This window comes from Erpetoichthys calabaricus, chromosome 12 (genome assembly GCF_900747795.2).
Source record: "Erpetoichthys calabaricus chromosome 12, fErpCal1.3, whole genome shotgun sequence".
Classification (NCBI taxonomy): Eukaryota; Metazoa; Chordata; class Cladistia; order Polypteriformes; family Polypteridae; genus Erpetoichthys; species Erpetoichthys calabaricus.
The window spans coordinates 17,759,051-17,785,074 of record NC_041405.2 but is presented as its reverse complement, the minus strand read 5'-3'; the positions used below and the strand labels follow the sequence as shown (position 1 = coordinate 17,785,074).

General features: G+C 38.3%; 3 protein-coding genes and 1 long non-coding RNA gene across 8 annotated transcripts in view; 1 reads left to right on the top strand and 3 right to left on the bottom strand.

The window, feature by feature from the left end:
- Window positions 1-26,024, bottom strand: part of LOC114662319 (AF4/FMR2 family member 4-like) — a 154,098-nt gene that overhangs the window by 9,078 nt on the left and 118,996 nt on the right. The gene's annotated exons all lie outside the window — the stretch shown is intronic.
- Window positions 1-26,024, bottom strand: part of LOC114662964 (E3 ubiquitin/ISG15 ligase TRIM25-like) — a 127,190-nt gene that overhangs the window by 47,681 nt on the left and 53,485 nt on the right. The gene's annotated exons all lie outside the window — the stretch shown is intronic.
- LOC127529760 (uncharacterized) overlaps window positions 1-26,024 on the top strand; it is a 97,031-nt gene that overhangs the window by 17,615 nt on the left and 53,392 nt on the right. Inside the window, exon 2 of the long non-coding RNA XR_007936360.1 lies at window positions 20,293-20,376. This is a non-coding gene — a long non-coding RNA (uncharacterized LOC127529760). The remainder of the gene's footprint in view (window positions 1-20,292; window positions 20,377-26,024) is intronic.
- On the bottom strand, window positions 7,488-20,519 carry LOC114662967 (E3 ubiquitin/ISG15 ligase TRIM25-like). Of its 2 annotated transcripts, none has more exons than XM_028816715.2 (7): window positions 19,917-20,519; window positions 18,323-18,418; window positions 16,051-16,284; window positions 15,793-15,952; window positions 9,293-9,429; window positions 8,877-9,005; window positions 7,488-7,923 (listed from the first exon to the last, which is right to left on the bottom strand). In XM_028816715.2, exons 1-7 carry the CDS (start codon window positions 20,460-20,462, stop codon window positions 7,816-7,818), a joined length of 1,410 nt encoding a protein of 469 aa, XP_028672548.2. In that variant the 5' UTR covers window positions 20,463-20,519; the 3' UTR covers window positions 7,488-7,815. The 2 variants fall into 2 exon arrangements, with proteins under 2 accessions (XP_028672548.2, XP_051790411.1); XM_051934451.1 differs by having other exon boundaries at window positions 7,852-7,965; window positions 8,814-9,005.

The window sequence follows — 26,024 nt, the reverse complement described above, 5'->3', positions numbered from 1 at the left end:
GTGAAAGTGTAGCACTGATGGCCTTCACTCCTCTGACCCAGCGATCAGTAATCTGATTACCTGAGATCACATGAAACTGACTGGCCACAATGCTTTCAAAGGTAGCAATTCTTGATTTTTTTTAACTTTTCATACAATGTGATACTTTTAATTTGAATAAAATTTTCTTTTTTTAATTTAGCCGTCTTATAAATGTTTCTGCATTTCCAGTAATTTCTACTACTTGTTATGATAAGTGAAATGAAAAATGTCTCTTGTTAATGTGCACAGGAATCAATTGAAGAATGATTTATTAGTGAGTTTTAAAATGTTACTCTAAGATGACATCAACTCCAAAAAGAAAGAGAAAAGTGAAACACTGTATTACTACTCTTAGGTAAAACATTCAAAGGAGATCTGCACCATACTGTATTTAATTCAAACCACGTAAGCTATGTAAGTGGAACTGGTAAGACAGGCCAAGCTAATAATAAAGAAGGACAAATCAGACCAACTTAATCCAGTTCTAGAACATGGGGGGTAAAGCTTATTGTGGCAGTTGTGGGAGAAGAATAGAAACCGACCAGGACAGGTGCCAGTCCTCCCTGGGCAGAATGAGGCTGTAAAAATACAAAACCAAATTGGCGTGAGTTATACAGTAGGACATTTAAAAATGCAGGTATGGCAATGAGTAGAAGAAGCATGTGATGTTTATACTGCTGCTCTGTAGAACTAACTGTCTTTTATTTGGAGATTTGTATCAGTAGTGCACTACAAAGCTAATGTATAGACATGATAGAAGGTATTGAACTTCACATTTTGGGGCATTTTAAGTGATATCTAACTTACCTTGCTTAATGAATTTGCTTATTTTTGAGTAGATTGTTCTCTATTTAATAATGATTCTTTTGTTTGTGAATCCATTCTGGTCATTTCCTCACTGTACCAAATCAACCTCCTTTGAATGTGGATCGCTGTTTCTTGGAATTTTGATGTATCATCTCCTTCCTTCCAGATCAAAGATATTCTGGTGGACTGGGAAACTGCTCGATAGCTTCCCAGTCCACCAGATTGCAGACCTTTCTGCTAACACTTCACAAAGATCTCTTTCTTTACCTTAACAGCTTCACTCACCATGGCTGTCCACCGCTCAGTCCTAGTGTACGGTTGTTGTTTATTGCCCGTGATGTCCTGCAGTTATCTGCATTACCTCTGAACTTCAATATGGTCCATTCAGACATTGTGCCCCTGACCTCTGTCAATATTCACCAGCACTTGTTCTAATGCTGAAAACTGAACTCCTTCTAACAGATACATCTGCTAACACATTTGAGCCTTCCAGGTCTGTCCAATTTGTGCTTCATCCAAAGAGGCCATCAGATCATATGACGACAAAGTCAACTATTGTGCACATATGTGGCTACCAGGAGAAGAAATGAATAATCTTGAGTTTGAAAATCAGACTGAAATGTAATAATAATTAAAAAAAGGAAACAACATTGAAAAAAACATATAAAAAGTTTTTTTAACCTTGTGCTCATTTAAGAATTATATTCCTACAGATACAATATATAAAGATGTTGGATTTTTCACAGTTGGTTTTATACAGATGGACTTGCATCCCATCCAGTGTTGTTTCCTGCCTATCATCTACAGCTGCCAGCTTCTGTACTTCTGTCTTGGAGGAAATCGGTTGGGGAAAGTCTTAGTGTATGGGCACTGGCCAGGGCCCTCAATGTTTCTGATGCCTGTTTATGTTTCTGTTTGCTGTCAAAACAGGGGCTCCTACTTATCCGGGTGCCTATGATGCTGTTAAGATGGCCCCACATGACTGCCAGGATCAGCCTCTTCCTATTTCTGATTGGTTAGCTTGTATTGTCTTTAATAAAGCAGACAGTCTTCTGCATTTTCAAAAGCGATCCCATTCACAAAACATTCTAGGAAGGAGTATTCTCTCTGTAACTCTCCTCCTGAGTTTATAGTGTGGATGGGTGAATAATTTCATGCAGAGTCCAAAAAGTATTGGGGTACCAACAGGGTTAAACCTTTTAATTTTCTACTAAATAAATCGAAATTCAGTGCTCAATATCACAAAAATGGAAACAAAAGGAGGCTAGGAGAAAAGGGCATCTTCTGACTGCGGTAGAGGAGGATAAAGAAGACGTGCCTGTCTCTCTAATGGAGTATTGCATACCTGTGCAGAGCTGAGAGGGTGTTCCTCTGATACACATGGGTGACAATAGCTATACTAAGTAAATGGTTTAATGGGGTGATTTTAAAATTCCTCTGCTGCACCCTAGTTGTATCATTATACATTCAAATCTCTCTACCATTCCTGTTCACTCTTGAGCTTGAGCCGCCTCATTTACATATTCCCATTCTACGCTAGATCTTTTATATTATCTATTATAGCAAGCAAACAGTCACTGGTTTCCTTTATCATCAAAGACAATAGAGAATAACTGATTTTCCTTTATTCGTTTTAATTACTTTATAATCTGTATTGTTAATAATATTTCAATGTACCAAGCAATTAATTGTACTTCATCTGCTAACAGGCAGTGACACACTTGGCATATCTTCCTGTCTGACAGGATTGTGTCACTTGCTTTGCATACACCCCTGTTACATTTATACAGCAACTGTAAAGGGAGTTAGAAAAGACTCCATTTAGTTTAGGCCTGTGTGTTATTCATTGACCATCCACAGTACTGAACTGACATTCTGCACCACATAGTATTAAGGTGGGTTCACAGACCCTACAATCCATCAAGCCAGAAACTATGCAACTGCAGCCTCAACATTTTGTGTTTTAGATTTAGATATAACTTTATTTGTCCCCAGGGGAGAATTTGGCTTTTTACATTTGCTCTTTACCTAAATAAATACATAAATCAATAGATAAGTAAGTAAATGAATAAACATACACATACACTTTGGTCTGAATACACACTGAAATTACTGTAAAGCAAGAAAAATTCCAAAGAAAGAAAAGTTCTTACTTGGCTCTCACAGTCATCAAATTCTTCAATTTTTTTTTGTGTTGTTTGTTAATTGACGCGAACAAAATGAAAATATGAAAATGAAAATATTGAGCAGTACATGTCTAGAACAGGAGTATTAGAAAATGGCCAACATGGGTTCAGCCAGGGAAGGTCGTGTTTCACTAATTTACTGGAATTCTTTGAGGAACCAAGAAAAGCACACAATCAGTGAGGTGCATATGAAATCATTGATTTTAACATATAGAAGATGTTTGATAAGGTACCACATGAAAGGTTAGTGATGAAATTAAAACAAGTGGGAATTCAATGAGCAGCATGTAGGTGGGTACAAGACTGGCTCAAACACAGGAAGCAAAGGATTAAGAAGGCTAACAGAATGTTAGGTTATATGGCGCCCTGATGTGTAGAGCAAAAATCAAAGGAGGAGAAAACGGGGACACAGTGGGAAACTTGTTGAGGGTAAATTTCATAAAGACATTAGATAGTTTTTCTTCACATAGGGAACCATAGGCACATGGAATAAATGATCAAGGAGTGTGATGGAGAGTAGGACTTTAGAGACCCTCGAAACTACACTTGATATTATGAACAAGGCTAATAAAATGTGCACAGATGTGGAGAATGAGGGAGCTGCTGTATATATAAATGTGTAAACATTGTCATTGTAACTTATCAGCAGTGCAGCGGATTTCATTTTCGCATCCCACTGCAGCTTTGGATTAAGTTTTCCTACATTTCGACTCACTTTGCTTGAAGCTCTTCCTGGTAAGTTACGTGTGTATAAAACCCTATGAGCAAAAGGGGCTTTGCAGACAGATATGTAAACCTCCTCACTAATTTTACCACATCACCACTCTGTTACAACATTTAATATTTAACACAAGTTTGTTAATGTTGCATTCATGCATGCTGGTTGTAAGAGACAAATAACACAGCTTCTCCAAACTGACATTTGCGTTTCTTTCACAGTTAAAATAAAATGTTTAAAGAAAAACCTGGAGCCCTCCATTAATCTGGCCACAAAATCTTAGCTGAATTTACACAAAGTTAAGGGATGCTGTGGGCTCTGTGATTTGCTGCTGCAGTGTGAAGCTTTGGCTGTTTGCAAAGACACAACATTGTGATCCATTGCATCTGGTTGATGACTTGGTTCTGATGAAAATCAATTTGAAACTGTGTGCAAAAGCTCATTAGGGACTCATGTCGTCCACCATCCTCTGTATGTCTCATCTTAAAATCTGACTGACACCCTCAGAGGCAATGAGATTCACAACTGACCTGCTCACCAACTCAATGGCCTGTGCCATCATAATGAAGTTATCCCTTTCAATCAGAACCAAATCTATTACTGAAAACACGGCTGATGGAGAATTTCTAAACAGTCAACACTACAATATTTACATTTGGTAATGTAATAATACATTCCAGGCACATCCAATGTCCTTTAAAAAACTTTCCCAAATATTACTAAGATACTCGTAAACATCTGTGTAACCATCCACCATGGACTTCTGAAAAATATAAAGCATCTAAAACACCAACTACCACTTAATTGAGTCAAAAATGTGATGTTAGCTGCAGTACAAAAAACAACATAAAGATGCTGTGCACTTTTGGATGCTAATTATGTTTGTCTTCTTCACTGGAATGGACACGAACTGTAACTTAAATAGACAATGAAAACAAATAATGAATGTTTATAAGGAATGGTTACTTACTAAATGAAGAACTGAAATGCAGTGGTAGAGGGGTAGTTACACTCTTCTTCTTCATTAAGTAGTGGAGCGAAAATAATAGCAAAAACTTATAGGCACAACACTTTTTATCAATGAGAGCGTGAAACACAACCAGCCCTATGATCTGCTGAGACAGGACTGCTTGTAAAGTGGTCTTCATCCTGTATGAACTGCAGGGCAATTTAAATGTCTTCACCGATGCATATGTGTGCTTTGAACATTTTCGGGTGCAGTTTCAGAAGATGGGGTAGTGAATCTTGGATTCAAACCTTAATGAGTCTGTATGGGGAGATTAGAAATAATGAGGTATTGGTGTACAATCTATATAATAAAAGCCAGCATTATAACTGGTGTAGGAAAATGTAAAGCTTGAAACATTTGCAAAATAGCAAGAAAGTTGCAATATGATAGTTTCATTATAGTAAATCCAGTGCATTCCAGTGGTGCAAACATAGTAATACTGAGAAACAAAATATAACTTGGTCTTTTCGGTGAGTTTTTGCCCCACTTTGTCATTGTGGACACACTAATTTTTGTTGTTAACACTACTCTATGTTGTAATGTACGATGACACTGGATGGTGTTTGCCATGTGTTATTGTATTGGGATTCAATCCTATATATAATTTTTCAAAATTAATTATTTTGTTCTTTTTAAGGCAACAAATGTCACACTGTAATCAAAGTTGAAACATAATATGTAATGCTGTGATTTATGACAATGGCTTTCCCTAAAATACTTATTACATACATACATTTTCTGAGGGAGTAATCCAGACACATTTTTCAGGTAGCTGTGACAATGTGAAGATTCTATGTGACCTTCGGGACTTGTAGTGATTTGAGCAGCTGGACTGCTAGGTTATAGCAGGTAGAGGCAGATAATGAAAGAATGTGCTGTGCTGCTTGAAGAAAGCAAAATCTATATATAACATTGAAAAGCAGAACAAAAAAAAAATAGCTAATTGAATAAGTTAAGATGGTAGGATAGACTTTAATCCATGCACTGCGTTGGTCAGTGGAAAGTGTGGGCATGAAAGCTTATCAGAGTGTCAAAGAGCCAGAAGACACCTGGCACAGATGGAAGAAGCCCACTGGCACAGTTGTAATGTCGACTGTGGGGCAAATGAAATTGCTCTGACAAATCTTAAAGATGACAATGCAATCATCCTATGGCTTGTCATTGTCTGTACATATATTATATTATATTATATTATATTATATTATATTATATTATATTATATTATATTATATTATATTATATTATATTATATTATATGATGAGTGAGAGCTTCACTTTAAAACAAGATAAATATATCCTTTTGTTTCTATCCTATTTTTCTGGTCTTATTATCTCTACCACGGTTACTGAGAAGGATTATGCATTGGTTCAAATTATGAGCTGCAATTCTAAAAAGAACACATTCCCAGGTAGAATTGGCCTCCTTTGAATACGATAAACAAAATCAATCATGCAAGGCAGTAAAAAATTAGGATGCTTTAAAATTTCATTGAATCAAGCAGTATCTTGTGGTTACCTCTATTCTGTACTACCGTTAGTTGACATGCTGTGACACAACCATAATTTGTTTATCACTTTTAATTTTTTTAGCTTTTAATTTTAGCTTTTTACAATTAACACGACAAACAATAGTAAAACAAAGAAAATGAAAACATGGAGTCTATAATGAGGCTGAATTTCAGTTTTCATTAGAATGAAAAATGCTTCCATAGTTCAGGTAGACCAAACAATAGATTAAAAATATAAATATAAATATATATATAAATAATAGATTCCACTCTCTCCTTCCTAAATGTCATTTTAATCCTTTGCTGTACCTTTAGGAGCACTAAAATGTATTTACTGGCCATTTCATGAATATTCAGAATGAATTAAGCATATCAGCTAATTACACAGTGCACTCCCTACAAAACCACAAGGTCAGTCTCATCAGACATCACAAAACTCCCACTGCCAGTGTCCTTCCAACTCGTCGAACCTAAGGGGGTCTACTTCAAAAAGTATGATTTCTTGGTTGGGTCAAACTGCTGTTTTGCAAGAAAGATTCTGGGTTTATTTCAAACACTAATCTTTCACTTTTCTATTGCATGATACTGTTTTCCTTATATAATATTTCTATTCCAGTCTCTTTGTATTACTATGACAGCCTTGGACATAACTTTTATCATCGAAAACCTCACCTCTGTCTGTCTTCATGGCTAACCCCCCCACTCCCCCCGCCCCATTCCTCACTTCATCAGATAATGCCCAACAATCACATGAAAACACAGCCTTGAAAAACAAAGGAATACCCACAGAATATCAAAAATAAAAAACTACGTTATGGTGATGCACCTTAATTGCATTTTCATGACAAAGTATTTCAAAATTAAACCAAAATGTTATAATATGCAGTTAAATCATTTTAATATTGTATGATTGTGTAAAATGCATATCCTTTACTAAGCATAATTATACCTGTTTCCTCCTACATTTTAACCCTCTTTCATTAAACTTCTGTCCTCAAACTTGATCAACAGCAAAGTTTGAATAAAAAATAAACACAGTCAGGTAAAGCAGAACTTAAAGAAAGCCCAAAGACCCAATATTCTAAAAACAATAAAAAAATGGGATGTTGTGAATAAGAGAATGTGTGTAATGTGGTAGACAGAAAGAAGCCAAAGATGTCGAATGTAAAAACATGCATGTGTTGGACTTGTCTCACAGCTTTTTAATTTCATTTCTATTCACTGACAATGGTGGCCATTTTACAAACATCATTCGACTTAACCCACCGGACTTTGAGACGGATCCTTTCATTTCCAATTTAAAACAATCAGCTCCCCCATGTTCAGATTCCTTGTCTTGTGCTCCACTCAGTTTCTCTACTCTGAGAATGACTGAACCTTTGCACAATTCTGTGTTAAAGCCATACCGAGACTTTCAGTGATTTTAGAAAGGCTCCGTATTTAGGAGGGAGAAAAGTGTGTTTGAAAGAAAATACCTGACAACCAGAAAAGGAAAAAGCAAATGAGATTATGAAAGCAAGAAGCGAGGCGGTATAAACGCAGACTTGGCATTGTCTCTTTGTTCATTTATGAGAGTTTCTTCAAGACAACATTACACTTGAATTTGCTCCACTCACCTTGCAGTTCCTCCTTTCTCTTTGTCTGTAACTCCTTTACCTCAACCAGATGATTCTCCTGAAACTCAAGAAAGCAATTTGTTAATTTCTTCACTTCAACCTACAGCAGGAATAGGGAAAGTGATGTTAGAGAATTTTAAACATAAAAATGTTCTGTAAAACACTGTGCTGTGCTAACCTGGAACATCTGCCTGAAACATGAACTGAAAGCTGCTCAGTGATGAAGACGACCTCAAGTGCATCATCTGTGTTATGGGAGAGGCAAGGAGAGCAAAGCAATAGGAACTGATGTGAAAAAGAACTTGAATGGAAGACCACTGGAAAAGCATGAAGTAGAAAATATAAAGTGGCATAAAACCTGAGAGAGACGTAAGGAGATGTTCAGGAGGCACTGATGGGGATGGCCAAACAAGAAGTATGAGACAACCAATACAGCAAGACATACGCCTTGTGACAAACTTCTTAGATATTAGTAGTAGCAAATAATTTTTGTGTTGCCAACTTTCCAGCCATTACAACAAAGAGGTAAATATTTTAAAAGGAGTTTAAAGCTACTGTGATAAGCTTTTATGAGGGGCTTCAGGGAGAAACAGAAGTAAATGAGATGTAGCATTTGAAAAACAGCGATTAAAGGAGATTAGTGACACTGCTTGGTGTATGGATTAGATGAAGAGCACTTACATTTATGGAAATACTGAAGCAGGTTTGGCACATTCAAATCATTTAAAATGTACCAGAGAAAACCAGAAGAGATGAAAATATTAATCATATGTGTCCAGAGTATGGCCACAGATCTGTTTAGTCTTGCATGAGCACAGTGAGAAAGCTCTACTCTGATTGGAATCTGTGCCTGTCAAAAAGCCACTACAGATAAGCAGGCACCAAGTATCCGTAACATGCATGGCTGGCTGAATTTCACTGTATTTCCCCAGAAGTCATTTACGTTACCTGAATGGATGGCAACAGACATTTTATCTAGGGGTCAGATAACAAATCAGAGATTTCACTCACTTTGGTCTCAATCTGGTCCTTCAGGCTGTCTTTGAATCTTTCAGTGTCTTGAATCAACTTTTCAATATTCTCCCCAATGGATGAACTGGACATCTTGTCAGGTTCCTTAACGTCTGTCCTTAGGGAAATCTGACAAGACACACAAAAGCATTCTGCTCAATCACGTGTGGACTGAAGAACTTCTGCTGTCATGAAATACCTCAGTTCTACTAATTCATTGCATAACTCAGTGCTAAAAGATCAGTTTCATGTGGATCAGAAACACATTTAATGACAGAAAGTAATTGAGGTAAATCGGTGGATGGTATCTCAAGAAACACGTATTTAGGTGAAGTACATTACTGAGCCCTTCCTCCTTGAGCTCATCACATTTTAGACATTTCAGTCAGTGTTACTGGTAACTGCTTCCTACTTACTTTTGGATCTTTTGGAGGCTGTCCACTACTAATGCATAGACCACCTGAAGTCACGTCACTATCACTAGGAGAGGAAGACTGAGGTGGAAGTTCTGAATCTTGTCGTGTTATTTCCTTTGTATGATCTGATTCTTTACCTGTGGAAAAAAAAATGAAATATTATGTTGTTTTACCTTCGACGCTTCAATAGACATGATGACGAACTATCCTGAGATCACTACAGTTGGCCTGATGTCAACAGGCAATGAGAGATAAATGAAAAAGTAGAAACAAGACCCCGACTCTTTCATATAACATTACCTAACCTTCTCGGACTGGTGTAATCTAATTCTGGATTACTGGGTGCTGGCGCCCATCCTGGCAGATTTGGTTGAAAACAGACACCATCTCTGGACTGAGTTCCACTCCAACACAGGGCCCATTCACATTCACACTCACTGAAAGCCTTTTGGAGTCGCTGGTTAACCAAACCTCCATATCTTTGGGGATATGGGTGGAAAACTGGAGTGCACAGACGGAAGGATTGGAATTAAAAATTTATTTTATTATCACAATGATGCATTGAACAATTATTTAAAAATATTGGGCATACCATTCAATTTACAAAACATTTAATATAATCTGGGAGTACTGTATGTACTTACAATTATTAAATGTCATCAGATAGGTGTCTACCCCAGTTAATATTCTGAATGCTACTTGTGTAGGAAATCCTATTCATGGATGTCTGGCATTGTTCACCTTCACATTGATGTGCTGCACTCATGGTGACCATCACATGGAAGACCCTGCTACAATCTCAGATGCAATAAATGCTCTGAAACTCCATAAGTTACAACAAGAGAGGTGAACATTAAGTGAGACTTCCATGTAGGGATTTCCAGCCATCATTGCTAACAATCTATGTGACCAACACTCAGTCAAATCAGAGGAATCCCGAAAACAGCAGAAAATCACCGTGGACAGTGTCAGAGTGGACTAATGTGCTCACTGCATCGTGGGTTAAGAAGGCCATGTTGGCTTCAAATGTTGACAATTACTCTGTTGTCTGTGAATGGCAGACAGGAGCACAGTGTTTGGTAAACAGACAGGTGACAGACATGTCAATGTGTTAATAGAAGTTAGTATAATAATGGCAGTGCAACAAAATGCATCAAGTTTCAGGATACTCAAGTACTCTCTAAAGACTTCATTCATCTGACATGTGATGCTTTGTCACAGCAGTTTTGCTGTACTACGTATGGATGTGGCACCTGTAGCTGAAACAAGTAATAGAACTATACAAAAACTGCTTATTCTGAGAGACTACATGAAGCTTCATGTCATATAGAAATGGGGTTGTGTACATCTCTGGTACAACTGGTTTACCCCCTCTTCATCTCTGTCTCTAACCCCTTGATACTGAATCATTTTGGACAGCCTGATTATCCACTCGATCCCAGTCTCCCCTTTCTAAATGTCGCCCGTATCCTTTTCTATGCCTTTAGGAGCCCTGAATTGATTTACTGGCCACTTCATACAGATGTAGAATGAAATAAGTAAATGAGATGGTTACATAGCACACTCCCTACAAAACCACCACAGTCAGTCTCGGCAGACATCATGAAACTCTTGCTGCTGTTGTCCTTCCTAAATGTCAAAGCTGGGGGTCTACCGGCTAAGGAAGCAGGTAATTCAATAACAGACATTGAAGTTCAAAATTTGCCATCCCTTTCCTGGTGATTCCTTTGGCTGGTCAAACAATTATTTGGCTATGGGCAAGGATGGTGCTGATTTTACTTCAGACACTTGTTCTTCCACGTTTGTTTTGCCCGCTACTGTCTTCCTCTTTTGATGTTTCTCTTCCAGTCACTTTGTATTATTGTGACAAACTTGGGCATCAAGAAGTTCACCTCTGTCTGTTCTGAGGTCAGCTCTCCACCCCCAGTCTTCACTTCATCATGTAATGTCCCACAGGCACACAAAGACACGGCCTTGGCAAACAAATGTCGACCCACAGAAATCAAAAACACGACAGTATGTGATGTTCTTACAGCCTAATTGCATTTTCTTCACCATGAATTTCTATTTAGTAGCCAAATTTGATCTAGATGTTTTAATATACATTTAAATCAATTTAATATTGTCTCTTAACCCTCTTTCATTAAATTCTGCCTCCAAAGTTGATCAGCAGTAACGTTTTAATCCAACATACACCCAGGCAAGTGAATTTAAGGACCACCCATCCGCACCCACCCATATTCTCAAAAAGCAAACAAAAAAAAAAGAGTCAGATTTTCTGTATAAGAGGAGGATTGTAATGTGTTAGACAAAAAGAAGCCAAAGCTGACATATTTAAAAATGTGTCTTTGATGGATTTGTCTCATAGCTTTTAATTTTTTGTTTTTTGAGAGCACTATTCACTCACATTGGCGAGCATTTTAGATTCACTATTCAACCTAACCAGAAGGTTTTGGGAATGACAGGAAAAACACATAAATGTGTCAAAAACCCTCACAGTCACCTTAAGGCCCAGAATTCAAACCAATGACATTGAATTCATAAAGCAGCAGTGCTAACCCAGCTTTACAGAGCCATCTCAAAGTGACGTATGAAATTTAGAACTTAAGTGACCTTTATTGCAGTTAATTTTTATAAAGCGTTCATCAGATTTGCTCTTGCAGGTGACTCCAGCATATTTCATATGAGCTCCATATCCTAGTGCTTTGGTAGTTTCAATTCTGAATTCTGTCCTCACTTCCACAGAATATCATGTTAACACAGTCATTCTTAAATTTGCAATTTAAACAATCAGTTATCCCATGGTCAGATTCCTTGTCTTCTCCTCCACGCATTTTCTTTAAACTGTGAATGACTGAACCTTTTCACAATTTTGAGTGAAGGCCTCACTGAGACTTGCAGTCATTCATTTGCTTTTTTTTTTTTGCCACAAAGCTATATGCGATAATGGTCTGGTCATACAGGGACTTATGCATCAGTTTCAATCTCCGTTGTCAATGTCTGATGACCAATTCATTTTGTCAATATTATTGTTTGATTCATTTAATCGTTCAGTTCAGTTTTTTCTAATACTGGCTTTCCAGCTCCTTGTTTACACACTATTGTGTTTTGGTTGAAGGCTAAGTCCCACTCATGAATATAGATAATTTACCTTTGAGTTACAAAACAGTAACAGTTTTTGCAGTATTATTGTATCCACTAGATAGCAGCAGAATAAGGCCATGACAGATTTTAAGGCTTAAAACTGTAAAGTGGATCATCACACGTCACCCCAAGTATGACTCGGTAATAACCAAAATCACAAGTCCATTTCATGTTTGGAATTTGTGCTACAGTGTCATGCAGACTGTCATTGTCATAACTGACTATCTTCCTCAGAGATGGCACGAATCGGCAGAAACACTGGTCACAATCATACTTTTATGCTCCTTGTGTTGATTAATAAATTGCATTTTTCTGTCCCATGATAGGAGTGTGCCTCAGTTACCTTGATATATGTCTAAAGGCTGGAGACTCCTCTACTACTACAGAGAACGGTAAGGTAAATGAAGAAGGAGATTTGCTGAAGTATTAAGACTGATGATTAATTAACCAGCATAAAATTCACTCTTCCCTAGATTTAAATTGACTGTCCCAGATTGGGCAAGTAGAAATTTCTGTTTTCAAATCCTTAAGTATGAAATCTGGTCCCCATGGGAATTCAGCTAAAGCATCCTTAAGTGTTTTTTCTTTTTTTCTCTTAGGCACAGGAGAAAAAAAAAGAACAGCTTAATGAATATGACTCTGATTTCATATCTCATCCCTGTGCAGACAATGAGAAGGGTACAACACTGTTAGTGTCTTTCCATTTGGGTTTGCAGTTTCAATCAATTCAATTTAATTTAAATGTAATTTAAGTCTTGTCACAGAAAAGACAAGGATGGTTTCATACATTGTGAAAGCTTAGGGGTGCCACTGAGCCCCAAACTCCAAACACAAACAAATAAAACAGTCCCGGGTTTTAATAAAGGAGGAGTTTACACAAATACCTTTGTACAGAACAATTAAATGGGTGACTGTTCTTCTTTCTCTCTCTGCACTGCTACTACTCCTCTAATACAAGTGTTGCCTCCCAACTCCAACTCACCTGGACAAGATAGTGTTGTCTTTTTCATTGAGGACCGAGGAGTACTTCCAGTACTGGGGCATCATCCTATTGGAAGTATTTCTGGGCCATACAGAAGTCCCAAAGAATAGGGAGTGTAACTCTCTGCAACACCCACTAGGGGATCCCACAGACCCCAGCAGGGTTGCATTACCAGACTGCAATTCCTGCCAATCTCTGCTGCTTTTTCTGAATGGGTATCAGTAGTATAAAATGGCACCATTATCTTATCAAAAATATTTTGACAGGTGTATGCCCTGCCCCCCTGTCATTTCTGGTACCTGCTTCATCCTAGTTAACGGACGCTCCACCCTCTGGTCTATACCTGTTGTGGGGTGATTTGACAGGCATCGGGCATTTTGTCTTTCGTCTGAATGGAATTGGTCAGCCATCTTGGCCATGGTCTGAAAAGGGGTGGTCAGCTTTATAAGCCGAGGCTGACCTTGGGGGACCTGTAAGGAGATTCTTTTGTCTGGAGCGCTGATCACACCCTCAGAGGACACAGACGCCTCTGGGAAAACCCCTGAAACAGCTGACAGTCTACCTTCACATTACTCTTTACCCTTCTCACTTGCGCTATAACGTGCGATAAACCTCTCGTGTGGTACTCCGCTTACTTAAAAGCCTTGTATAGCGACTGTCAGCTTTGGAATTGGTTGTTTTGCTTCTCTCTCTCTCTCTCTATGACATTCTCTGCTCCTGGTGGAACTGTCATCTCTGACTTGTCACGGAGCATGTTTAAACTTTTGAAAAGAGACAAATGTTTGTTTGCAGTGCTTTGAATAAAGTTCCTTTTTTACTACAACCTCCTGTGTCTCTGTGCAAATCAATGACCCAAGCGTGACAGTATCTAGCTTCTAATGCTTTTTCAGAAACTGTGAAAATCTCATAAATTGCCTCTGCATTAGATTTTGATTTAAAATCCAATGATAATATTGTTTGTCCTTGTTGGAGCAACTGGAAAAGGAATGTTTTGATTTTAGATGGAGAATCAGTTGTTCTCTGCAAAGTATGCATTCTGCTAAGAGCTGTGACCACTGCCAAATGATTTCTCATAAGTGCAATTGTTACCTCCACACCACCTCGTCTCACGCGCAGGGCAGTGAAGGGATTACATACACACTTGTGCAAACATCACACATATGCAGTACTGAGCACACTTATGTGTGTCACCCCATGATATAAGTATGACGCATAAGCCCACCATAAACCTTGTGCTTTTACTCCATTTGGAAGCATTGCGCCTCAGCACACTTGGTATTGTCACCACGGTCCGCACACCGGTCGAAGAGCACTGCATTAGATTACAGTTTGTTTTCTGTTTTATCATAAGATACAAATATTCTACCCTACATGCAAAAATGGATTTTCTCTTCTATAGCTCTACAGTATTACGCCTAACACAGTAAGAAAAGAGGGGACTCCTTTTTATATTTGTTATTTATATGATGAATATGAAATGCATATTTGTTCTTGTAATATGAGTTACAAGGTTAATGGAATACATGTATTAACCGATTTTCTGTTCTTTTCTTTTTCACCAAATATCTAAACTAAAATACCATTTAGGTTGATATTGTCTTAAAAGTTAGAAGGCCTAGTATTCCACTTATTTTTCTGATTTTTATGTTACCCTTCATTATTGATATTACCCGCTAAGAATTGATGATCAGAAGACCTTTGGGTATTACTGAAGGTAATTAATTACAAAATACAATGAGAAACATATTAAAACATTAAAAACATATACTGAAATGCAATGGAATATATGGGAATGCAAGTAAATTACAATTAAATTAAATAAAGTAAACCTTGAGGAATTTTCACTTGATATTGGATGGTTAATTTCAGAATTGATGTCAGCAACACCCCAGAAGATGTGACATTTAAAATTACAGCCACCAACTAACATTCAATTCAGAGAAGAGAAGCAAAGTATTTGAAAATATAAATGTTGACAGAGAAGTCAAAGAGAGATGAACAAAAGGACATACACTGGAACGATAGCCCTGAATAGAAACTTTACTGGCTGCTGGCATCTCCTTGCAGCATCTCTCTAATTACACTTTATTTTAGATTAGGTCAAATAACATGTCTTCGGTTAGGAAAGAAAGCAGTTTGAGTTTACAAAAGCCGGTAGGTTGATTGATATGATGCAGTCATATTCTTGAACTTATCTGTAAATACTGCTTTACTATTTATTTGTTTAACAATATTAATCAGTTGACAAAACAGCTCTAGGTAAACTCAGAAATGATCAACCATTCACAGCTGTGGGCCAAAGGGTATCAGTGAAGAGGTTTCTATTGCTCAATCGTCGTAATATGTCAGTACATATAAAGCCAATCAAGCTTACCGGTCTCACTGGTTTCCACAAACTCTGAGCAGTTGATCTTCTTCAGACTTTCGTTCACCTTAAGCAGATTTTGTCTCAGTGTCTCTGATAAGAAATGCTCCTTTACTGCAATGATGGGTGTGCTTTCATTTACAGAATGTGCACACAAAGACTGGACATTCTGCAATAAGAGAGTGAAAAGAAGATGAATGTGAGAAATGTTTGTCTATAAAACAGATCTGCTGGTAAACTTTCAGTTTAGTGAAGCAGCGATATTACCTGCAGGAAGTAGATGTCATCACTTGTCTGTGAGATCACTTCTAATTCAGTATCTTTCCTTTCCAGCTTCTTGATCTCCTTCTCCAGTTGGTCTCTGATCTTTGTAACCTTTCTCAATTCTATTTTCTCATGTTCTTTAATCATGGAAATCACTTTTGATCTCAGTCCATCAATGGACTGAAGCAACAAATTGCATGTGTCCTGATATTCCTGTACTTCTTTCTCTGCGGTGCTCTAATTAATTAAAACAAGAGAATCTGATTCACTCACATGCACTTTAGAGTGACTGCTGAATTCTCTCAGGCATAATCACATATTGATGTTAACTCAGTGACAAACACGGAACCAGAAATGTATTTAGCTCAACGGATAGGGAATTTGTTTGTCAAGTCTACAGTCGGAATGAGTGCTGGAAATCAGTCATGGTAAGAGCAAATGGTTGCTGCCATCTTAATAAAATATTATGACATAGTTGACATTGGCCAACATCTTTTATAATGTATATTTAGTTCATAATCTTGGCAAATTTACTCTCAAAACTACGCATATAAAGCCAGTTATGTTAAAAAATTATTATAAAAGTCATTAAAAATAACAAATACAAAAGATAGTAACACATGAAAGAACAAAGAAATCACAAATAAATAATTCCGTTTGCACAATCATTCCTTGTAAAAGGTGACGTAAGTGTAGAATATGAGTCAGTTCTTTGAATCCAATGATCTGCACATTTCTTACCTCAAGAGTTACACAAAGCACTGGAGGGTTTCCTTAATTTTTGTAAAATCATCTCTGGCACCAACCAGCTCATTATTACTGAGAAAGTGGGGGCCAAATAGAAAGACAAAAAATTGAAAGTCAATGAGTCAGAGGCTAAATGCTAATACACTGTAGGCCGAAAACAAAGACTTGCAAAAGACTGAGAAAATATCAACCATCTTGGACGATATGCTTAAGCACAGGGCCTGTTTAAATTTAGCTGTGCCTGTCACATAGTGTGACGTCTGGGACTACACATCCTAAACAACTCACCATCTCATTGGAGTAAATGGACTAAGAAATGGCAGTGCCCATAAGAAAACATTTCTAAAACATAACATAAAAAAATCAACAAGCAAATACATATTGAACATAGAAAATGAATTCTCCATGTTTAAAAACCAAGATAAAAAATCTACACCACCTAAAGAAAAATTATCTTTGAATGTGTGTAAGGACAAAATTTGACACTTGTCTCTGTTAGCACTGAACCAGTTTTTTAAAAATTATTTTTCATATATAAAGGATCCATGAACTGCTACAAATCTATTGGATGGAATCATCAATTTTAGTTCTTGAGAACCTTCAAACACAACGGACTGACTGGAAAGTGAGCCTGCTTTTGTAACACACAAACGATACGAATGACATAACTGGATATGATGTTTTATTATTATTTTTTATGTGCTCATGTTGTTGATGTTTGTATTATTTTTTGTGTTTTTTGCTTCATTCTCTTTATAGGGAGCCTCAGGAGTCAGGGCTATCTAATGCTGCAGCTGGAGAGCTGACAATATTTAGAATAAACCAGCATTTATTATTATTATTATTATTATTATTATTATTATTATTATTATTATTATTATTATTATTATTATTATTATTATTATTATTAATTTGTCTGCTTTACCATCTGGATTTTTTCCCTGCCTTGCAGTCTGTTTTAAATTATTTTCTTACAAGTACAAATACTTCTTACTTTGTTATTAGAATATGTGCTGGATTGTTAATTAGAATTTTAAAATATTGATTCAGAAACACCAGATACCAATTCCGACCTTCTCAATAACATTCCTGATTCCAAAACTACAGACGAGAGGACCTTATCACTGAACATGACATTCTGCTGAATATTTCCCAGCTGCTCCACTAATAACTAAACTGTGTTTGTCAGCTCAGAGTATTGGGCTAATTGTGGATCACTCACTTTAGGCTCACACTTATATTGTATACTGTATGTTATGATACTGTATCTCAACAATGAAGGAATGATTGGTCCAGAAATATTTTGAATGGAGAGTAAGAGGAAAATAACAGCAGCCAAATTCAAAGGGGCAAAACAAACTTGTGACCAAAAGGCAGCTAAGAAGGAAAACCTACAAAAATACAAAAGGCAGATTCCCTAAATATTATAAACTTGTCATTAAAAAGAAAAAAAACTTTACCAGGAAATCTGGGTAATGCTGCACTCCTCTTCTGCCAGTCATTTGTAGTTTATCTCTTTGACACTCACCTTCACTTGCGCCTCCATCACTGTCACCTCCTCCAATGTCTTCCTTTTATTCTGCATTTTCTCCTTAACATCTCTTTGTAATGTCAGCACTTGGGCCTGTGGGGAGACACACAAGGACTGCAGGGATCAGTTGTGTCTTATGCTGATCAATGTTCAATAATCTAGAATTATTATTACGTCAAAAAGTTGATTTTGAGTATTTGTAAAATTTTGGACAGAAAGGAGGAAAGTGTGAGGCTGTTGTAAATTTAACGAAGTACAGAATAATGTTCTAATGTTTTTCTCCATATTTTACACCCAAAATTACCAAAAGCAACAGAGTTGTGGTTGCTACATGTCCACTCAAAAATCTCAAAGTGAACAGAGTTGTGATTGTTAAATACACACATAAGCATCCAGAATTTCAGAGCTGCTGTTAGTAAATATTAATCACCACAAACTGATATGAATAGAGATATCTGTGTCCGACATGCAACTGAAAACAGAAGTTTGCCTTGGATTAAAAATTGCAATGATTGGTCTAATTATATTCACACAGAAAATACCACCTGAAATGTGTTGCAAAAGCGGAAAAATCAAATTGTCACCTTTTTAAGACTTACTTGAGCCTGTTCAAACTTTAATAAAAGTTAACGCCCATACTCCGAACATTCTCTCTGTGCTATAAAAAAAAACTACATACATTGTATTCTAAGAAGAGCTTACTTAGTTACATAGAACTTTGTACACCTGCTGTCTTATGAAATTTTCTGGCTGAAGTTGGAATACCCAGCTAGTTTGCATTAAATTTAAAAGAAGGTGGGCATCATGGTGGTGCTATGGCTAGCACTGCTGTCTTATGGCTCTAATGGCCCCTTATGGACCCCATTTCATATCACTGTCTGTATACAATCTACTGTACATATTCTCCACGTGTTTCATGGGTTTTATACTTCAACCCAAAATGTGTATGTTAGGTTAATTGATGACTCTGTTGTTGTTGTAGTGATGAGTTTGATTCAGTATGTCCTCTGATGGACTGGCACCTTATGGTACTTTGCCAGATGCTGTCCACACCCTGAAGCTTTTTGTTGTGAAAACGTGGATAGATGGATGGTCAGTGGTAGCCTACATTGACAGATGTCATAAACCCAGCAGCATTTCCAGTTTTAACATCTCCTGTAATATGAAAAAAATGTATAGCTGTGGGTGAAAGAGGCTATTGTGATGGCATTTGGCACACCTAGGCATGGGGAGTCAGTCATTGTAGGACCCAGAGGAGCACACCAAGCCAATTTCAAGGGGCAGTCCACCTAACATCCTCACTTTGGGGATGTGGCAGGAAAACCAGAATAACAGTGAAAAACTGTCAAGGCTTGAGAAAAATGGGCAACCTCCACAAAAAAACAAGTTGATGCAGAACTTGCACCCAGAATGTTGGATTAATGAAACAGGAAAAAAATAAACAATAACAATTACACCATGACATAAAAATAAAGTGACACTTTTAAAGAGTTTCATTATTAATTACAATTAAAACTGGTCCTTTCTTTCAAGATATTGAGTTCAATCCCACAAGCTACAGAGTTCAGTAAGACCCAAGCCCCCATGTTACCTGTCTCTCTTGTCTCTCTGTATCTGGCGTCACCATGTCATGATTCCTGTGTTCAGTCACCGCACACAAACAGCAGATACATGTCTGGTCAGTCCTGCAGTAGACTTCCAAGGCCTTCCGGTGCTTCAAGCAGAGTTTCTCATTAAGATTAGGAAGAGGAACTTCCAGCTTGTGTTTTTTTAGGACTTCAGACACCCTGTGATGTTCAATGTGAGTCTTGCAGTAGGAGGCCAGGCAGGTCAGACAGGTCTGCACAGCTCTCTCCTTTGTGCCGATGCACACATCACAGAGCACATCGACAGGGTTTGTCTTGTTGAGTTCCTCTACCACTTCAGCCAGCACAGTGTTTCTCTGAAGAACAGGCCTTAAGACAAAGGTCGTCCTGCACTGGGGGCACTTGCAATTTTCAGTAGTATCCCAGTAGTCTTCAATGCACTGTTTACAGTAGTTATGTCCACAGGTAGTGGTCACCGGGTCCTTCAGGCGGTCTTGACACACGGAGCAGATGAACTGATCAGAAGACACTGAAATCTTTGCTTCAGCCATTGTATTTATAAAGCTCCTACTGCATTTAGACCTTCATTTTCAGTGGCAGTGACAAGTTACTTTCACTCTCTGTAATTCTGGAGACAGGAACTGAAATCTGAGCCAGCAGGTCTAATGATGTCACTGACTACAGCCAAACAGAGGAAAGGCAGTTTGGAAGCATTCTTAAATGAAAAATGAAAAAACAAAAACCTGATAGATGCAGCCTTGCGTCTGTTTTAAAAGGACACTAAATAAGAACAAATTCCATCCTGGAATCAGAGTGGGATCTCACATCCATCCAATACTGAAGGGACAGACTTCAGATTTGAAAATAGCTGGATAGAGTCACGCATGCATGTCTGAGGTTTGACTTCTGGGCTCATCGGAAGTAAGAACTACCACTCCAGGACAGAAGGGGACGCTCTCACTGACAATTTCATTCTCCTTTTTCTCTTATTGTGCTGAGAAACTGAAGGGAAATTAAAATCCGAGAAGAAAGGGAACTGGAGGGAAATAAAGCTGAGATACTCTCGGTATGGCTCGTCTCATTCTAGAGCAAGCAGGAGGAAGAGTGAAGCTCCCACCTGAATATTGACCCACCTAAGAGAACACTGAATGCTCTTGCTTATTCTTTAGTTCACACTGATTTTGGCTTCTTGTTATTTGATGCACCGTTGAGCGCCTGTTTACTTCCTGAACATTGTAAATACCTAAACAGGCTATCTGTGTGGTGCTCCAATCGCACTTTGGGAAGCTCTTCGGCTTGCTGTCTAGTTGTGGGAGGTCCCAAGAGAGTTTACAAACCTCACATTTTCTTGAATGAGTGCCGTATTAATAGGAATGTTTCTTGAACGAGCATCACTGAACCACATAAAAACGGCTTTTTTGACGTCTTCAAATGCAGCAGTTCACATACGTTTGAAACCCGAGATTTTTCTTCTTTTTTTGCTCTGTCTTTCAAGAAAGTTGACAGTGTCGATGGCGAAATTCCGAATTCACTGGCAACATCTTTTTTCTTTTTGACACTGTGGACGATTTTTGTGACTGAAGACAGAGAAGAAAATTAAAATTAGTCAAAACCTTTATTAATACATACCAGGCAAGGGTAAAATGTCAGAGAAACACAGTCCTAGGACACCGCGCTTCATCTGCCTCGAGCGCAGATGTCCTTGTTCTTTTATACCTTTCTAATCTCCTGATCGTTGACCACGTAAGCAAAAAATAGCATCCTGACTCATTGTACTTTTCCAATTTTTTGTAAAGTCATTACCCTAAAGGTATATTTTCTTGTCACACACATCATCAAAAGAAACTTCCAGAAAGTATACATGCTTTTTGTCACGTACGCAAAACACAAACAAGTTTCATCATTCTGTCCTATTTTCTATACACACATACATTTTGTTCAATTACATCTTTTTATGTTTTCACACTCCTCCCTTTTTGAACAAAAATGATGTGGGCCTATATAATTCTATCTTGAAATGGTTGATGAAGGGGAAGGGGAAGAGAAAGTGGAAGAAGCTATACGAGACATGCGCTCCTCATGTAGCATATATGCCCCTTCCATAGAGGCGGTAAAGTACTTAGATATTATATAGCGAACCAAAGGAATAAAACAACAACCAACCAGGAGGAGGAAACAGAATGTCACAACCAAAGAAATGAAAACAGATCTTATCCATTGTCCCCAGGATCCGAAGGAGGATGCAAACCACTGATCCCAAGGATTTGTAATGCCAGAATTAGTGGAAAGTTCTTTAGAGAGAGCAGTAAGGCCTGCCAATGCACGAGTTATTGATCCATCTGGCGCGGTATTATTTGGAATATATGTACAACAAGCATCACCAAACATAGCACAGACACCTCCCTTTTCCGCAAGTAACATGTCCAGGGCTAGACGATTTTGCCAAGTCATCAGAGAAGTACGATCAAGCTGTTCATGTATGCCTTCAATAGCGTCTTTGGTGAAGTTAAGGAAACGTTGTTGGTTATAATAAAGGTAATTAATCCAGTCTACATTCTTATTAATAGTAATTTGGGGTATGATAGATTCAAAACCAGCTGCGACTTGATCCCTAGCTTTAAATCTGTCTGGGACACCCCTAGGGACTCCAATAGCATCTATGTATACTCCAGGGCCATGTAAGGAGATATCAGTAGGCGTATGGAAAAGGGAGCGGGTATGTCGGAAATAAAAAGGAGGTGTGGAATAATATGGGGAGTGAGAGGGAGGTAAGGATAGAAGTCTAAAAGGCATAACTAATTGGATTGGAGCACAGGTACCAGACCAGTTAGGGGGAAGGGTGGCAAATAATTTGGACCTACTGCACATCCACCAAATATCTGATCTAGGAGTGGTTTGGGAGAGAAGAAAGGAAGACAGAACGGTGTTCAGAGAAAAGTTAACCTGAAAAGTTTGAGAACAGAAAGAAAATGGTAAATCTCCTACCCATGTCGTTCCATAAGATTTGAAACATGTATAATTTCCTTCGTGAGTTTGAAACATAGGGGTATCCATGTGACGGGTGGGGGGGAAAAAGAATAGATAGATTAGAACACTTTGAACCAGAGAGGGGTTTCTTGGAAGTAGTGAATAAGTACAGAAGGCAGGGCAACCCCACGGGGTCAGAAATGTTAGAGAATGGGAAAGGAACTGTAGCTAAATGGGGACGGGCTGCAGCGCACGCATAACAATGAGAACGATTAACTTGCTTAGCTGAATAGAGAACCCACTGCAACCATCTATTCTGATCTCCATAACCAGTTTCTACTGAAAAAGTGGATGAAAGGGTGGAAATATTCATAATCTTAACAGGAGAAAAATCTGAACCAAAAGTTGGGGAGATGGGTGTGTGTGCCAGAGAATGAGGGGTGTTAATAACAGGATTGTCAATCTTAATTAGAAATCTCCCTAAAGGGTTTGTTCCAGATACATATGCCCCTAATACATAAATACCTGAGTCATGTAAAGAGGGGTTCTTCAAAGTAATGATCAAGGGGTTACAATGGTTGTCAGCACATTCATGAGAGGTATGTCCTTTTATGATAGAAAACCGATTTTTCAAACCGTATTTTTGGGCCTCAAAAGGTTGATAACCCCAGTCCTCAGTTCCAGTGTTAGCAAAAACCCATTGCCAGTTGTCGCAGTCACTTCCCCTCATACACACGTATTTGTCAGATCCGGTCCACTGGGCTTGTCGACCAGTCCCACAGTTGATAATAGAGCAGAAATCAAACTGCACTGATGTGGTGATTCCTAACGGGAAAGTCAAGGTGACCAGGGCAGTAGACAAGGGAAAAGAAAAGCATAGTAGCACAGCAATCAAGGGTGCCATCTCTTGCAATGTGAGGCGTGAATCCAGGCAGGCAGTCCTTCAACTTTCACGGCGTGTGGTGTGGATAGAAGAATTTGGAATGGTCCTCTCCACCTAGGCTGATGCCAGTGTTTCCTCCGAGTATCTCGAACCAGGATCCAGGTGCAAATCCTTGGAAAGGGGGCTGGTCCTCCAGGCTCGATTAACCTGCTGGTGGATTTCCTTCAACGAGGTTCGCAAACCTGCAAGACTAGAGAGAAGATCATTGTCCACAGTATGCAAATTCACATTACAACCATGCCAACGGGCATGGGACGTCCGGTCAGAATCTCAAACGGCGATAGTCCCAGTTGTCGGTGTGTCCGTCCCCTTAGTCCCATTAAAGCTAAGGGTAGTGCATCCGGCCATGATAAATTAGTTTGTTCACAAAATTTTTTTTTTTTTTTTTTTTTTTTCGAGTTTAAAGTGCCATTGCATCGTTCTACGATGCCTCCGCTTTGGGGATGATATTCACAATAGCCAGGTGGTTAATTATTTATAATGGAGTTCACAAAATGAATGCCATTATCTGTTTGTAACTTTTGAGGGATACCCCATCTTGGAATAATCTCTTTAATTAGTGCTTTAGCTACTGTTTTGGCATCGCTGTGTTTTGAAGGGAAAGCCTCTACCCATCGGGAGAACACATCGACAATCACAAGACAATATCGGTACCCTTTAGACGGGGTTAGTTCAATGAAATCCATTTGGAGGTGTTCAAACGGACCCATTGGATTAGGGGTAACGGCGGGACTTACCTGAGTACCTTTTCCCACATTAAACTTTTGACATATTGCACAGCATCTGCAAAATTGCTCTGCATATGTAAAGAAACCTACAGCTTCCCAATGTTTTTCAACATCTCTTTTACAATTGCATTTTATTCATAGAATAAAGTTTTCTTTCAATTGTACTTTATTCACAGAAATCTCTCACGCGAAGTTGTGTTTAAAGGTTATCTATACACATACTTAAACGCGTCTTTTCCTTCATGCTTATTATTAACAAGGAAAACATACGTGCTTGAACCTTTATTCGTATCAAGTGTGCTGACCACTGCGTCACCATGCTTTTCCTTTATAGTACCTAAAATACACAACTTCCATTCATATCACAATTAGACACACATTCATATCACAATTAGACACATTCCGCTTATCGCCAAAAACTTGTCTCCCTTCTCATGTAATATTATTAAAAGAGTATTTTTCCTTCAAACTTGATCAGGGTTTAAAAGGAAAAATATTTTTGTATATTTACAAGCCTTAAACAAAAGTGGAGACATTCATCTGCGCTAAACCAATTACTCATAGGGATCCCTTTAATACACTCTATAACACACAAAATCACCCAAACCATTTTCAACACACTTCACCCCAGTATTATTCTATATTTCAGGACAAACAAACATACACACGTTTCATCATCTTGAACCATGGTATCTCTTCCTGCGTGATCGAGGCCATGGGCGATTTTTGCCATTCCTGGGAAAGAGGCTTTTGGGAGAAAAGGTTTGTTAGTGTGTTTATGAGTCCAGACTCCATCAGAGAGGGACCCTTCTTTGGACCATTTTCTCCTTTCGATATTCGTGGCTGCACTCTGTAAAGAAATAATTTGATTATCAGGATCCTGGTCATTTCTCTGTTGGAATAAAGAAATTGGTGTGTTATTATATGCAGCCTCTTTAGCAAAGTGGTCAGCTAATTCATTTTCTTTGCTAACAGGATCCTGTGTGAGCTATCATTTAACAATCGCTAGCTTCGATGGTTTGGTTATAACTTCTAAAAGGGATTCGATCAATTTCTGATGTTGGATGGGTTTGCCAGTACTGGTCTTAAATCCCCTTAGTTTCCATAATGCTCCATGATCATGGCAGACTCCAAAAGCATACCTGGAATCTGTATAAATTGTTACGATCTTCCCTTCGGACAGCTGACATGCTTGAGTGAGTGCTACGAGTTCAGCTGTTTGTGCACTTAGCTTGATGAAATTCGATTTGCTTCCAGCAGGCGGTCCCCTTGGACCACTGCGTAACTAGTTGAGATGTGAAGTTTTGGCTTGTACTAGGATAGAATGTACAGCGTGAGGCACTTTAACTGTTAGGGGGCTCATGAGAACTACATCCGTGCTTGCTAATACAGCTTCTGTTGTTGCAGCCACAGCACGAAGACACGGAGGAAGTGCTGCGGCCACTGGATCCAGTTTTTTTTTTTAGAAAAAAATA

What these genes read in the sequence shown, in the direction of transcription:
- LOC114662967 (XM_028816715.2), bottom strand. Translation starts at nt 20,462, where the DNA reads ATGGCTGAAGCAAAGATTTCAGTGTCTTCTGATCAGTTCATCTGCTCC. An exon ending in ATGACATCTACTTCCTGCAG is followed by an intron (nt 15,953 to 16,050) that starts GTAATATCGCTG and finishes CTCTTATTGCAG; the next exon opens with AATGTCCAGTCTTTGTGTGC. An exon ending in AGGACCAGATTGAGACCAAA is followed by an intron (nt 7,924 to 8,876) that starts GTGAGTGAAATC and finishes CTTGAGTTTCAG; the next exon opens with GAGAATCATCTGGTTGAGGT.